Raw genomic sequence first — 16,791 nt, 5'->3', positions numbered from 1 at the left:
CAGCCCTATTACGATGAAGACTTAAAAACAACCACGGTACAAATGGCATTGGCCAACATGTAAGAGGATACAATACAGATCTCATTGTGAATAACAGAATGGGCAGGTCAGAAATAAAAAGCAGGTGTGTGTCCAGCCATGAGACTCCCTAACATACCAAGGATGGGAAACTGCAGTAGAAGTACCAGTTCAATAGAACAGCTAGACAAGAAATCAGCTCTTTTCACCTAGGTATCTGCAGTGCATCTTTGGAATGCTGCATTTTCTAAATTGGTTACAATGTTGAAGACTGAGGGGACACCTGCTAATGTTAGGTACAGGAGGAATACCAAACAAGAGGTTAACTAAGAAATAATAGAAAGATTGGCTCTGTACATTACTCAGAATCTGGATAGGATTTAGGGAAGTCTGTATATTGACTAAATAAGCAGACTTGGATGCCACTGTATCACTGGGCTTCATCAGTCACACAGATGGGTTAATTGAGTCATCAGTCGACCTACGTTATACGGAGCAATGCCTCACAGACATATGTACACTGTGTAAACACCAAACAGGGAGTTCATTAGGTTTTGAACCCCAGAATCTTGAGGTATAAAGTAGCAGTACTAACCAATGTGCCATTGTATTACTAATTCTTTGCAAAAATGTTATGTTGAATTGGTGCCTTCAAGCCCTCATTTTAAAATAACACCTTTCATTCCCTTTATAATTTTAAATTAATAAACTGTTCTCTAAAGCTGATCCCACTCAATCAGTCATGCCTTGTACGTCATACATACCCTTCACTCCTAGTATAAGTCTGATAGTTTTTTATAGACTTGGTCTAAAGCCGTTTTGAGATTAGGGAATGATTAATGATGCACATTAAAAGCTGATTTCCTCCACTTTGACAAAGACTTTAACTCCAAGAAAGGAACAAAACAAACAACAAAATAACTAAATATAACATGACTCAGTGGTGCAGTTCATCTCTCATATTCTTATTTTCTTCAATCTTTCTTTAACTTGTGGAACAGTGCCATCTTTGAAATGAAGATAAAGAAAGAATGTGACAGCAGGAGATATTAATAACTCTGACTGAGCTGGGGTTTAAAACTATGAGCAGCGTCAACTCAAACCATTTTACTATAAATCCTCTCAGACAGCCGCCTCTTAGGATCATGGAGCAAAATTATCAGCTCTGTTATAATGTTGAAATATTTGTATATATTCCAATACTTAATTATATACATTTAACAGGAGTAAAAAAAGTTTACAAGTCCTGTAAGGAAAATGTTTCTGTGTATTTTGAATTCTTGAATAAAAAATAATTCTCTCAGATGAAAAAATCATTCTTAAAACCACGCAGTTGTCTGTCTCTGTGCACTCTCAGTCATCAGTTTACGTCACTGCAGTTTACATCACTGCACCAGTAAACCCCCAAGTCAACACTCTGAGCAGGCCTGGCTGAACCAACTGGACCAAATCCTTTATATATATATATATATATATATATATATATATATAAAAAAAAAAAAAGAAAAAGAAAGGCACCAAGGACAACAAACTGTTTCTCATTTTTGGCAATAATTATCCTTTAATCACATTTACAAATTAACAAACACTTGTTTTACTTTACATGTCATGAATAACCGTTATATTACAAAGAAATGCGGAAGGACTAATTACAGTGGATTGCAAAGAAAGGATTTGGATTAACTGATGCGTAAGGAGATGAGACTGGTGGGCGGCAGATAAACCCAAAAAAAAAAAAAAAATTAAAAAAAAAACTGTAAAAGAGGAATTGCAAGAGCTTAGTGGTAGGAACTAAATAAAATCACAACTGGGATCACTAGAAAGGTGGAAGACTCGTTCCCGTGATCAGACAATGGAAGACCTTAGTAGGATGAAGACCTGAAAAATGGCCAAGGTACAAAAGAAGCTGGTCTTAGTGGTTAAAAATGTAAGGGCAAAAAGAAAAAGTGCCAAGAGGAGAACTGGAGCACAGACAAAGATGGAATAGATTTAATTCACTGCTGCTTCATCCTCTCTTTAATTAGACCAGTAATGGCCCTGTTGTACCTTAGTTCTTGGAGCACCCAGTTTTCCCAAAGAGCACACACTCACAGATTACCTCAGCTCCTTTGCTCCAGTTCCCCTCGTTCACTCATTCTGTGTCTCTTTCCAGACCAAATGCATCTAGGAGGGTATCAAGGTCTCGTTTATCAGCTGCACTGTAAAGGTGACTTTCCCCCATCATGCTAAGTGCCATGCGTAATGTGCTCCAAATGTTCTCCGATGTTGCACCAGAAACAGATGCCCCCTCAGCCTGTAATCCCTCCAAACAAGCTGAGCGCTGTAAACGAAGGGCCTCTAGGAAGTGCTCAACAGCTTCCCTACAGAGGACAGAAAGGTGACATTTACACATAAGATCACAATGCAGCACTTTTCAAAGAGGAAAGTGCAGAAAAGCACACTAGGACTGAAGTGCACCATGGATAAATATGTCATTTTATGTTTATCCTAATCTCCTTTTAAGTTTTATTACAGATGCAGAGCTAAAAGAACATGTACTTAGCATACTAGTGCATAATTCTTTAGTTTACTTGACCACACAAAGTGAACTGTCCAAAGATGACGTCAATAGTACTACATGTACCATTCACTTCTGCACTTTGTGCCATTGCCATGCTGAATGATGTGCTGCTCCCGGCTAGAGGCTGAGAACCTCTGGCTTTAACAGGTTCAGACAAGACATCAAAATATCAAATGACTGTACGACTGGTACTCTGCAATATTGTTGGATGCCTTGATGGAGGATGGCAGCCTCCATGTTGTGTTTTGGTGGCTGATGTTAATTTTTCATGTACAGTATGTGGTCATATTCATTTTCATGTACTGTATATGCAGTTATCACAGGTCTATTTATATATTTTAAAAAAACAAAAAACAACATAAGATGGAAAATCATTGTGCTAAATATATGCATAATGCAGATGGGTAAAAATTACTTTTCACCCTGAATGAATTTTTCTAATGTGTGGAAAATGCACTGATAATAATACAGTTCTAAATCTAGCAGGCCCACTATTAATACCAGCCCTGTACGTGACCCAAACATGTCTTTGAATACTTAAATTAATCCAATGTCAGCTGCTTGTTTATTATGACAATAATAATATTTCAAAACTAATATTTTTAACCATAAGGACAGACTATGACTTATATATGTGTATCTTATAGAACTGAATACTGTATTTTTTATTGCTATACATTTCAAATAATTGTGTATTCATATTAGTTATTTCAAAATGCTTAACATAAAAACATGAAGCTTAATTCTAATTTAGTAAACAAGTCCCAACAGTATCTACTAATTAAAACCAATGGAATGACTACAGTTGTTATTAATTACATGCCTCAAAGTGGAGAAATAGTGGGAAAATGAAATCTGTCTCTCCCTAAATTCAGAAAAGCAGTTCTTTTATTAAGGAGGCAATTCTGAAAATACCAAACCCAACATTTAACTTTCATTTGAATAGCTTGAAGTTTACTGTGGCTAAGAGAGTTCATTCATTTGTACCACACAGAACTGACTACTATTGAGCAGTACACTTAACTTATTCACTTTCTACCTTAGAGACAATTAAAAACATGACAGTACGGATCCCAACTATAAAAGTATGACCATACAAGTCCACCTATAAGCTGATACTGAATAGCAATGATGTTTTATTCTAGCAAGTTTTTTTTTTTTTTAAACCCACAGATGTGTTACTGAGAGAACACAGTTTCTTAGCATGCACACTTTGAAAATGAGGGATGAGGTGTAGGTGCTGTATTCTTGCCTGGCAAAAGGTTTATTTTCTGCTCCAGTTGGTTCAGGAAATGGATAGCTGGATGGAGAGTGTGTAGTTCCAATTATCACATTTATGTGCTTTACTTGTATTTTCATTTATTGCTTAGTTTCCTGGGTTACACTTCAGTTTTTATAAAGCGATTATTACAGCTATAAATATGACATCGGAGTAGGATTTGTTTTTCTTCAGGATTTGTGCCATACTGCTGTTTTTGCTTTACTCATACCCAAGGTGCTTGTGCTGTACAACTTTTTATTTGTTTATTTGACTTTTTTGACTGGTTCAGCATTTTACTTTCTGTAGCCTGGTAATTGCTCTGAAACATACAACAATAATAACATTAAAACCACAATATACTTTTCCGTATAAAAATACTTTGTTTATGAATTCTTCAGACTAAATCATATGTTATGTGTTGATCAATTTGTGTTTTATTTTCTGTGTATGCTCCTTTTTATGTCTTTTCTGTGTGATTTAAAGTATTTTTGACATGTTTATAATATTTATTTAAGTTTAATATTTCATAATGATTTAATTTTGTTTCCGTGTATGGTCACATGTCTTGTCAGGTCCCTTGTGCTTTGTGGGTGGTCCTCCAAGAGGCGGGGCCACAAGTCTGCCTAAATCTTTGAAACTGACGCCAAGAGCCCCAGCCCCAGCCCCAGCCCCAGCCCCAGCCCCATAAAGGCTGAACAGACCCTCTGTTCAATTGTGGTTCACTTTGTACTCTCTTGTTTTGGGAGAGCTCTCTTTGTGCTTTTTGGAATTTAAGTCATTATTCGATTCTCCAAATTTCGGACCTTTGTTCAGTTTTAATTGGATTCAATATTGAGACTTTGATTGCTTTCGGGCACATCTATTTTGCACTCTTTTGAGCATCCTTCTGTAATGAGCATTTTCTTGGAAAAAATTAAGTATTTTTTATTTGTAAAAATACTTTGCCTATTTTCAGTAGTTAAAGGTTTACAGTAATCCTTTCGCTGTTGAGGGCATTTGCAAGTGCTTTGGAACTTTACAGTTTTCACTTAAAAGGCCAGGGAACCAGGCTAAGGTTAAGTGCACTTCTGCAGGGTGCTGCTATAGTCATGGCTTATTCCTCAGCTTGTTTGACCTTTGTGAATATTGTGGAGAATTCCCTGATCCAGGACACCACGTCTTGGAATATTTAGTTCATTATATGGTTGTAGTCAAATCAATGACTACTTAGGAGTGTATTTTAGCAAGCTTTATGTCTATGGCATGTCTGACAGCAGATACCACATGCAGTATTTTTTCCTAAAACCTAATGTTGTGCAGGAAGTGAAATCAGACATTTAGAATGCTTATTTTTTGCATTTATGGTATGTAAATCATTGAAAAAGATGTGAAATATTTAACCAATTAATGTAATTCTGTCAAATGTTCATTCTCTGAATATGAATAGCATAAATGTAAATCAGTCTTAATATACTATCAGTTTTTAATGTTTTCAATTAGATCATACCCTATGCAGTTGTAAAGTAGAGTTTGTGAAATTGCGCCTAAAATGCAGTCTGCTCTGCACCCAAGTTGAACTAATAGAAAAAGTCTAACTAGGACAAAGAGCACACACATGGTTGTACATACATTGTCATATCTTTATTGAATCTACTGTTCAAATATTCAAAGTCAATAATAACAAAAAATATGAACTTATAATAAAGCAGGAAATTGCAATCAGATGTTGTAATCAATAAGACAACATTCAGGTGTGTGGTTCTGGAGAACTCTGTGCTATAAATTAAATGCCACAATTTTGGTTTCTGCACTTCATAACAGAGATCTGTTGAAGCACAGCACAGCCAGAGGTTTCAGAGGACCTCTGAAGAAAAGCTTTGAATCAAACAAAGATGAAAAGCCTACAATTTTTATAAGATTTTTAGAGAATTCCATGGGTCACCTTTAGTTCACCATCACTAAGAGCATGCCTCCTGAAAAGGTTGTTAGAAACTGAATAACGCTTAAAGAAGTATCAAAGAAGCCTAGGGTGACAGCTAAAGATCTATAGGTGAGGTGTGAAAATTCGGGATGTTCCAAGACCCTTAATTCTCACTCTGATCCCCCTCAATGGGCTCAACATCAAAACTTTGAAGGGAATGGGCTTTTGTGGTTGGAAATATATTTTAAAAACATGCTAGAGTATGATAAATCAATGAGTACAATTAACTGGGTTTGCGAGAAATTGGCTGGTAGGTTTTTTTTTTTTTTTTGCCTGCTTTACTATCAAAATAACCTACTTGGCATAGCAAACTAGAGCAGAGGTGCTAGACTGTGGCAGGGTGTCATTTATGACATTTGGCCTTTTTGCATTTCTGACATTTCATTTAGTCTAACTCCTCTCTGAAATGAGGAAAAGAAAACAAAAGTTCTCTACTTGTTAATTTATATTAACATATAAAAATTTGAAACAATGCACTCTCTCATATTTCAAGTGTACATTTTGCTGCTACTGAATCAAGTGTCAAAACAAATACAGCAAATGATTTTTCAGCTTCTGCCATCCCATAAAGCGGTGTGGCTTTCACCATAGAGCATACTCTCTGTCTACAGGTGCAATGTACATTTGATAACAGCTCTCTCTAAGAATAAACAATTAAAAAAAAAAAAAAAAGGCTACCACATAGGAAAACACAGCTCTTCAAAAGGCTTCCCAGGTAGATAAATGAACCAAAATGGATCTGCAAAGTCCATTTTTAAACACTTTAGATACCTACCTGATAAGAAGCTACAGGAGGTGTTTGGTTCCATGTACTACTACTAAAGGGGGTTCCATTAATTACTATTGTAAATATACAGGCTGTGTATTTTTTTCGGTACTTTGCTTTTCAGCAAAAGACAAATCTGGACAATTAAATTATTTACCTCTAATACATGTCTGATAAACATGTGATTGAAATGTACTTTTATTTCTTCTCTCCACCCTGGCCATGTGATCTTATCATTAAACTGTCATTTATAAACTAAAAAAAAAAAACACAGCAACAATATCTCTATTTAGGACTCCACTTAATTATATATCTTTTGTATGTAAGTGTGCATTATTTATCTATATTTTGTGTACTATTTATTTGTTATTATCCTTATCTAAATGTTTTTATTTGCATGTAACTAATTCTTTGACCTTTTATAATTACTTTGAGGTAATCCCTTTGTATGAAAATGTGGAACCCCTATAACCCTACATTAACAACCTGCAAAGCATCCTGAAGGAAACAAGTATGTTAACTTCACACTTCCTCTAACTCTGCAGTTTCCTGGACTAAAAGTACTAAGCTTTTTTATCCACTTAAATAAGAAAACAGGTGTGGTAGCACATTCATCATTTGCAGTTGGTCTTTTAGATAACACCAACACTGAATTCAAATCTGACAATCCATTTGTTGTTTCATATGTGAATTGTATAGTTTAAGAGTAACCCTCTAGCTTGCATCCAACAAACCACAATGCAAGATTCATTATCCTATTTACACTTCATGTCCTCTGTATACACAGCCTACTTGTATATAATGATAATGCCACGGAGACTTTTACATCGAAATTGATATGAAGTACTTAAAAGTTCCAAACACTGCACTATATATTAAATATTTCCATACCTATAATTTTATGTTCACATGCTTGCCTGATAAAATTGTGAAAATCTAATTTTTACATTAATTTACAATTCCCTTACTATCAAACATTTGGAGGTACACTATTCCCTATACGGACTTAAAAAGTTTAATAAAAAACACAAGATTATGTATTTTCAAGGCAGAGTGACTTATTAAATGAAAACTTAAGGCACTGGATTTCTAAACTAACAATAGCTTTAAATGTATAATCATTTTAGAGCTTTAAAAGGAAAGTAAAAATTAAAATAAAGATAGTAAAAAATAAATAAGGAAATATTATGTCAAGTCAGCAATAAGACTGCTTAGTATCTAGCTCTGATTAACAAAGGAAAAAGCTAAATGTTGTTTAAATATAAAGCTAATCCCAGTTTATAAGTGAAAAACTGTTCAACATATATAAAAAATACTGAGCAGCTACAAAATTAATATGCAACTATAAAGAAACACTCAAGTTTAAAGTCTGTTTTGACTCTACAGTGATATTATCCACTGTTGTCCTGCTCGTTATTGTTAAAATTAATATAGTGTACCACTACTCAATACTGTCAAATGAAAAATTAGACAGGGAAAATGTACTATAATTTCTTAATTTAATTTGCTAAAAAAATCGGGCTTTTTCATAAAATTGCTGTAGAGCTGCTAAAATGATGATTTAATAGAGCCTGATTACATGATGGAAGCAATACCTGTGAGCACCAAGGTTAACACAGCTGATCCCAAGATTGTACCGTGACCTAATGAAACCAGGCTGTAATTCCAGGGCACGTCGATAAGCTTCCACTGCTTCCTCAGAACGATTGCCATTTGCAAGAGTGGCTCCCAGTTTATTCCATAAAAGGTAATCCTGTTAAAAAAACAAAAAACACAAAAGGAATTAATTAATATAGTACTGAAACACTGATAAAGACCTTGTAGCTTGTTCTCATCTTTCAAAATTACTTACATCAGGTCGAACACTAAGAGCTGAGTTGAAGCAGTCAATGGCTTTGTCAAATTCACTACTTAAGTTAAATAAGACCCCTAAACCACATTGCACATCTGGATCAATTTGTGAAGGGTCAGAATGTACTGCCTCCATGAAAAGTGATTGGACCTCTGAAAAAAGAGAGCTATAGGACACAGGACAACATTTTAGAACTGGATTAGCTCAGTGAAGGACGCTCAAAACGGAGGTACATGCAGACTGTTGTATTAAATGTACACTTACTCAGGTAGAAGTGTGCCAAATGCTCTCCTGTCCGGTTTGCTATTTGCTGTTTCTCGCTCCTTCTCCTCAACTAGTTTAGAGTATTTGGGGTTATACTTTAGCCAGTCACGCAATGTTTCACAAGCCTGTTTATGAAGGGATTCATTAGTAAAACTTACTGCCAGGGCCATGAGAGCTACAAGGTTATCTGGCTTTAAGTCCAAACACCTACAAATAAACAGAAAAAAATAGAAAAATAGTGATCATACTTATGACTTCCAAGTCAATTTGGTTAAATAATATCATCTTTAAAATGTAGCCTGACAAAAAAAAATATCCATCCATCATCAGACCTGGTTAATCTAATCAGGGTCAAAAAGTCCATACTGGCAGCATTAGGGACAAAGCAGGAAGACAACAATGAAAATGTATACCCCTCCTAAATACCTTTTTTGCTTTCAGTGGGCCTAAGTAAGCTTAAATTGCCCTATTAAAATTTATTAAATGTAATATTTACTAAAACTGGAGAATTAGACAGCCCTGCCTATTTGAACTTTAACCTGTTTAAGCCGGTACAAGAATAACTGGAAAAAGAAACATTTGCTTTTATATATATATATATATATATATATATATATATATATATATATATATATATATATATATATATATATATATATATATATATACATACATACATACATACATACATACAGTCATATGAAAAAGTTTGTGAACCCCTCTCAGCCTGCATAATAATTTACTCTACTTTCAACAAAAAAGATAACAGTGGTATGTCTTTAATTTTTTAGGAACATCTGAGTACTGGGGTGTTCTCCAAACAAAGATTTTTAGTGAAGCAGTATTGAGTTCTATGAAATTAAATCAAATATGAAAAACTGGCTGTGCAAAAATTTTGCTGATTTGAATGCATGTAACTGCTCAATACTGATTACTTACAACACCAAATTGGTTGGATTAGCTTGTTAAGCCTTCCAATTCATAGACAGTTGTGTCCAATCATGAGAAAAGGTAGTTAAGGTGTTCAATTGCAAGTTGTGCTTCCCTTTGACTCTCCTGTGAAGACTGACAGTATGGGACCCTTAAAGCAACTCTCAAAAGATCTGAAAACAAAGATTGTTCAGTATCATAGTTTAGGGGAAGGCTACAAAAAGCTATCTTAGAGGTTTAAACTGTCAGTTTCAACTGTAAGGAATGTAATGAGGAAATGGAAGGCCACAGGAACAGCTGCAGTTAAACCCAGGTCTGGCAGGCCAAGAAAAATACAGGAGCGGCATATGCGCAGGATTGTGAGAATGATTACAGACAACCCACAGATCACCTCCAAAGACCTGCAAGAACATCTTGCTGCAGATGGTATATCTGTACATCGTTCTACACTTCAGTGCAATTTGCGCAAAGAACATCTGCATGGCAGGGTGATAAGAAAGAAGCCCTTTCTGCACTCACGCCACAAACAGAGTCGCTTGCTGTATGCAAATGCTGATTTAGACAAGCCAGATTCATTTTGGAACAAAGTGCTTTGGACTGATGAGACAAAAATTGAGTTATTTGGTCATAACAAAAAGCGCTTTGGATGGCGGAAGAAGAACACAGCATTGCAAGAAAAACACCTGCTACCTACTGTCAAATTTGGTGGATGTTCCATCATGCTGTGGGGCTGTGTGGCTAGTTCAGGGACTGGGGCCCTTGATAAAGTCGAGGGTTGGATGAATTCAACCCAATATCAACAAATTCTTCAGGATAGTGTTCAAACATCAGTCACAAAGTTGAAGTTGTGCAGGGGTTGGATATTCCAACAGGACAATGACCAAAAACACAGTTCAAAATCTACAAAGGCATTCATGCAGAGGGAGATGTGCAATGTTCTGGAATGGCCGTCACAGTGCCATGATTTGAATATCATCGAAAATCTATGGGATGATTTGAAGCAGGCTGCCCATGCTCGGCAGCCATGAAATTTAACTGAACTGGAGAGATTCTATATGGAAGAATAGTCAAAAATACCTCCATCCAGGATCCAGACACTCATCAAAGGCTATAGGAGGCGTTTAGAGGCTGTTATATTTGCAAAAGGAGGCTCAACTAATTATTGATGGAATATCTCTGTTGGGGTGCCCAAATTTATGCACTTGCCTAATTTTGTTAAGACGCATATTGCATATTTTCTGTCAATCCAGTATACTTAATGTCACTGCTGAAATACCATTGTTTCCATAAGGCATGTCATATAGTTGCTACTTTGAAAGCTCAGCCAATGATAAACAAAATTCCAAAGAATTAAGAGGGGTTACGAAACTTTTTCATACACACACACACACACGCACACACACACACAGTAAACAATTGCAGATGATGGGACCATTAAAATTCTAAAACATACTGAAGGAAAAAAATGTTTTTCTGCTTACAATTTAGCAGTTACACTGCTTACCTGCGGAGAGCACTAATTGCTGCATATTCCTGTTCATTCTCAGCTTGAGATGTTCCCAGGTACTGCCATGCCTTTAAAGAAACAGAGTGAGAAGAAAACAGATTACAGTAAGACCCTAGACTTGCATCATGAGCAGATTTAACCTAGTTGGCTTAGATGAAGCCAGACACATAGCACTGATGCTTCACTCAGGTTCAGTCCATCAGCTTATACGGGTGGGAGGAGAAATATACTGGGAATGCAGAAAAAAGATGTAATTCTCACATGCAGTCAATGTCACTTTAAGTGGCAATAGGATATTTTTCTGTTTTGCATAAATCAAAGTTTCAATCTTCTGTGACAATGAAATTGGGGGGGGGGGTATGCCACCCGAGAGGAATATCCCAGTGTGGAAATCCTTTACCACCTTTAAAAGGCTCGAGAGGCACTGCTGCCTGAACACTGAGAACCATTTGTTGGGTTGAAAATGGTACCCCAAGTGAAGCTTTCAGACAGACTGTCCACTTTTCTTTTTCATCTAGTGACAAGCTAAATAAATAATAAAATTCAGACCTCAAATGCTGTACTAACCTCCATATGCTGAGGGTCTTTATGTACTGCACTCTCAAATGCTAGCACAGCATTGGGAATGTCCCCACGCTCCAACCTCAAAAGGCCCTCTTGAAAAGGCTCTGGGTGATCAAGGAAAGGATTTTTTTCTTCAAAGTGGTATCCCTATTACAAAAAAATTAAATTAGTAATAATGCCAGTTATTTTTTTGTATTCATCAGAGGAAGGAAGACATACATACTGCCAATCTGTCAGTCTGATCTTAACTTACTTTGTCATAAGATGAAGTCATAATCTCATCAAACTCTGATAACCACGGATGAGATTCTGCATCCCTTTTTGCCATCTCCTCCCATTCAGCCTGAAGTTTATCCCAGAAATCAACATCTGACTAGAAAACAAAATATGAAAATTATGTAAACATATAAATTACACTGGATGTTTGACAAAAATCCTTACAGCAAGGTACAGTAGCGCTTAACACTAGAATCCCCAAAGCCTACGAAAAAAATCGTAATCCCGGGCCACCTTAAATTGCTTCACACTGCTTCATCAGCATCATTTCATGTGTGTTCCGTGTCTACAATGATCTGGGTAACTGTAGGGTGACAGGAAATGTGAGACAAGAAATGCTGAACACATACCTAAAACAGAAATTGTTTTCGGTGTTTATAGTAAAAATTAATAAAAAGTTGATGTGAAATGTATAATGTGTGAAGACTGAAGTCCAAATAAAACGCTTTCACGAAAAGGTATAACAAAACAAGTGTGCCATTTTTCATAAATATATCTAAAGAAAAAGAAATTATTCAATTTACATGTAGCTGCCAATACATAAAAATAAAACAAAAAAAAAAACATACATTTGTTTTGAGTCTGTAACAGCTGGTAAAAATTGTTGCTAAAAGATATCGCTGAAGTGATATAAGCAGACACACAAGCACTGGTGAATCATGTCTTCTTGATATCTACCTGTTACTTGAATTTTTTGTTTATTCTTGAATAAAAGCACACTTGTTTTGTTATACCTTTGTGAAAGTGTTTGTTTTACATTCCAGTAACCACTTGAATGATATCAAATCTGTCTCTGTCTCTCTTACACATGCACACACACATTCATGCATAAAAACTCAATTATTTAAAAATGCTATGTCATTTGAACATGATTTGTCATTTGAACATTGGACAAGACCGAAAAAAAAAAACATCCACGTTATGGTTCATGAAACTGGGAATGCAGACAGACAACTTCTTTTTGGATGCATACACTGTCAGCATGGCATTGCCAGATCTAAACACCAGCATAGAGAATTGCACGAATACCGAAATGAGTTTAATTGCAGGTGGCAAGCAGAGTTGTGTTGCAGTGCAGCAGTTTATTAGCCAGTGAAAGTGATGTGAAGAAGTTGTCAGTTGTTACGGTTCTTCCTTTTTCCAGAAACGGTTTAATGACCATAGTCTCAGAAAGTCACTCTACTCTGGGATAACTGGGATCTTTTCCTAAATAAAGAGTGGCACTGCACATGCACATCTGCTGTTTTTACACATGTTTGGCATGGGTGTCTTTGTTGTCAAAGTGCAAAGGCCGCATGATAGCCTGTTTGCGGTCACAGGGAATCATATCTTTGGTTGCTGGTACAACAAATAGTTTTGAGCATCATTCACATCACCATCTATGTTCATTGCTGCTCTTATGAAAGGAATGGAGATAAATGCCATCAACTCAGAGAGGGAGAGTAAAGTTTGTTGTACCACGTGAATGTGACTGAGAGAATAAAACTGAATAAAAAAAACTAACTTTTAGCAAAAATTTATAAAAACATATGCTACAGACTGAAATCAAATGTGTGTTTTTATTAAATAATAGTAATAATAATAGCAGCTCACTACTCAAAAATGTAGGAAATACCCGGGCTTGAACTTGCAACCGCTTGGTTTAGAAGCAGCTATTCTTACCTCTAATCCACCCATGCAATTGATAAATGAGCCTTGGTTTTAACATATTGACAGCAACATGTAAATTGAATAAATTCTTTTTCTTCGGTTATATTCTTGAATAAAGGCGCACTTGTTTTGCTATACCTTTTCTGAAAGTGTTTATTTGATATTTGAACTTCAGTCTTCGCACATTATACATTTCACTTCAACATTTTATTATTTTTTAGTATAACATAGAAAACATTTGTTTTACTTATGTGTTCAACATTTCTTGCCTCGCATTTTCTGTCATCCTAAATTTACCCAGATTGTTGTAGACACGGAACACACATGGAATGTATATATTTCTGTCTTCAGAGACAGCAAAAATATACACTTGTAAGAATATGGGGGGCAGGCTTACTATGACTACCTGAGAACAGATATAGGTGTGAATTAAGTTTATGATAATAATGTTTTATGATTTATACTAGTGTCAGAATATGTCTACTTAAAACAAAAAAAAAAAAACCAAACCAAAAAAAAAAAACTATTGCTGGCAATCTGCTGATCTTATGCAACCATTCTAGACTGGAGTACCACTTCAATCACCAACACATATACAAATACAAAGATCTATTCATACTACTTCTATACACGTACCCTGACCATCACATAACATGGGAGGAAATGAAAGTCACAGACAACCCACATGAATATTGAAAGTACATACATACTACCTCAGCACAAAGAAGTGCGCAGTAAACACACTAACCTGGAGCCAACGTCTGATGAAGCAGTGATATCATGCAACCTTTTTATTATATTCTTGGGTCAGTCAACACCACTGGAATACTCAAAAAGGCCCAGCAAAGGCTATCTTTCCCTCCGAGGAGACTAAAGAGCTTTGGGGTGGGAACCAAAACACTAGTGATCTTTTACCACTGCACTACTGAAAGTATCCTGACCAGATGCATCATGGTGTGGTTCGGTAACCTGATTTGTCAGGATCACAAGTTCCTATAAAGGATAGCTTCTAATGTCATTGGGGCCGATTTTCCACAGCTTCATATCATATACTCAACCAGATGTCAGAGAAGCTCATCCTCTGTTTTCACTTTTTTACTCACTCTACCCACTTTAGGAACAGCTTCTTCTACCAGGCCATAAGGTCACAGAACTCCTGGAACCCAATCCTACTTGCCCTGCACCATGTAATGTACCCACTTGCTGGTTTATATGTATTTGTACTGCATGTAACTTTACAGTCTTATTTACAGCATTTATTCATTTACTTTCTGCTAGTCCTATGCATTTATTGTACTTATTTATACATCACTACAACTGTGACACACGGGTTTCTCTATGTTTTTAACTGTATGTGACCAAAAAGATCTCTAGTCTCTAATCTAGTCTAATATTGCATTGTTATCAAAGCACAAAAATGTTTAATTGCTTATTGCCAAGTGCCTCATTTTCTTTCTCTTGTTGCTGTCTACGAGGGCATCTGGTCACCCATGAAGAGGATTTGTTGTTGCAAATGGAAAATAAAGTAGACTTCTTATTCAAACATTAAATTTTTTTTTTATTAATTTTATTGTAATCATTCCATACAAATCAATCAATTTTTACAAAAAGTAGGATTGAGAACAAGTCGACATTTAACATTTAATTCAAATTAACATTTAATTTTACTGCATTTCCTACAGATGCCCTTGATCTGCTAGGTAACTTCCACCATCCTACTAAGTATCTCCAAACCACATCTGTATTTTCAGATATATTGTATTAAACTGAAATTGTCATTGTTTAACTGTGGACGGTCCATGTGACAATGCAGTTAACCGAGGATGCCCTGCATATGGGTAATATACTGTACATACAAGTATCCATCTACATATGTACGGTTTACATTCCTGCACTGGGTTTGTCTTGATAATTGTAAATGAGTTGTCAGATTTACTGTACAGAAAAAGATATAATATTATTGAAATAAAACTCACATGCAGTAACATTCACTACTTTGCCACTTTAATATTGTTTAATGTCTTCTAACTTTGTTTAGTGACTTGTGTAGTGACCTGTGAAAGAACAGGCAGGCGAGTCTTCACAGGGCAGAGTCGTGTGCACTGAAGGAGCTTAAAAAGAGGTGTGATGAACAGTGCGGGTAGATCAGACAATCCAATTTGGACCTAGCAAAGGAAAGAAGGCAGCCGGTATGGTGGGAAGATTCTCTACTATCCCCCTTGAAGAGGATGGGCAGCAAACTGACACTCTGACATAAGCAGCTGTTTAATGATCTTTGAAAGGACCGTTTATTTCTCTTTAAGAATGGACCGTGATCAGCTTCAGCTATTGTCTTTGAGAGCCCCATTCTCCCTCTTCAAGGGGAAACACCGTCCTCTCAAATCTTCTTACTGCATTGGCTGCCTTCTTTCCTTTGCCGGGTCTAAATTGATCCGTCTGACCTGCTGTGCTGATTATAATTGTACCTCTTTTAAATCTTGTCCTGTTTAAGGGCTATTATAATTATATGAAAATACAGTTATAAAATGCACACGGGAGACACCAACAAACAAGATGGGATGCAAAGAGCTATGCTAATATGCTATGAGATGGTCAGAAAAACATTATACAGTACTGTGTTCTTTTTTCTTACTATATAATAATATACAGTACATACATATATGTAATGCATCTGTTTATCATAGCTGTTAAGTACATATAAGCATTTATATGTACTGTACCCATACTTGGTGGGCAGTATAATCCATATTGTTTAAAATGCATGTGGTGCGGGAAGACAGACACGCACACTATGGACATTGGCCATAAGTTTGATCTGACTTTAGAGCAGATATAAGACAGATACCTGCTACAGACACCTCAGACGTAAGTACGACTGGATGTTACTAGACAGGATGTTCACCGATGGATACCGGTTAATTTCTTTGTAGATCTTGAAAGATGTTTGCTTAAGTTTCAGTATTATGCGTTTATGTTGCTGTTCATCAACCCAAACTACATTTGAAATTATAGAGTGTGCATAATAGTAAAATACATTGAAATATTATTGTTACAAAAGGTATCTTCTATAATGAAACAGTCACGGCTTCCAAATTTTAATTTGCAAATGCAATGATCCATTGACTCCCAAATACAGACACCTTCTTTAAAGAAAAATCTGTTAATTAAGTGGAAGTAGCCTAT

General features: G+C 35.9%; 1 protein-coding gene across 2 annotated transcripts in view; it reads right to left on the bottom strand.

The window, feature by feature from the left end:
- Positions 1-1,550: 1,550 nt before the first annotated feature.
- The window catches only part of pex5 (peroxisomal biogenesis factor 5), a 60,421-nt gene continuing 45,180 nt past the window's right edge, over positions 1,551-16,791 (bottom strand). For both annotated transcript variants that reach the window (XM_039763781.1, XM_039763782.1), the window contains 7 exons: positions 11,936-12,055; positions 11,686-11,829; positions 11,116-11,186; positions 8,682-8,888; positions 8,418-8,583; positions 8,161-8,318; positions 1,551-2,378 (listed from right to left, as the gene is read on the bottom strand). In XM_039763781.1, coding sequence (XP_039619715.1) covers positions 2,150-2,378; positions 8,161-8,318; positions 8,418-8,583; positions 8,682-8,888; positions 11,116-11,186; positions 11,686-11,829; positions 11,936-12,055 — 1,095 coding nt within the window. In that variant the 3' untranslated portion in view covers positions 1,551-2,149. The remainder of the gene's footprint in view (positions 2,379-8,160; positions 8,319-8,417; positions 8,584-8,681; positions 8,889-11,115; positions 11,187-11,685; positions 11,830-11,935; positions 12,056-16,791) is intronic.

Source organism: Polypterus senegalus, chromosome 9 (assembly GCF_016835505.1).
Source record: "Polypterus senegalus isolate Bchr_013 chromosome 9, ASM1683550v1, whole genome shotgun sequence".
NCBI lineage: Eukaryota > Metazoa > Chordata > Cladistia > Polypteriformes > Polypteridae > Polypterus > Polypterus senegalus.
The sequence above is the reverse complement of the archived record's forward strand: the minus strand, read 5'-3'. Positions and strand labels throughout refer to the sequence as shown.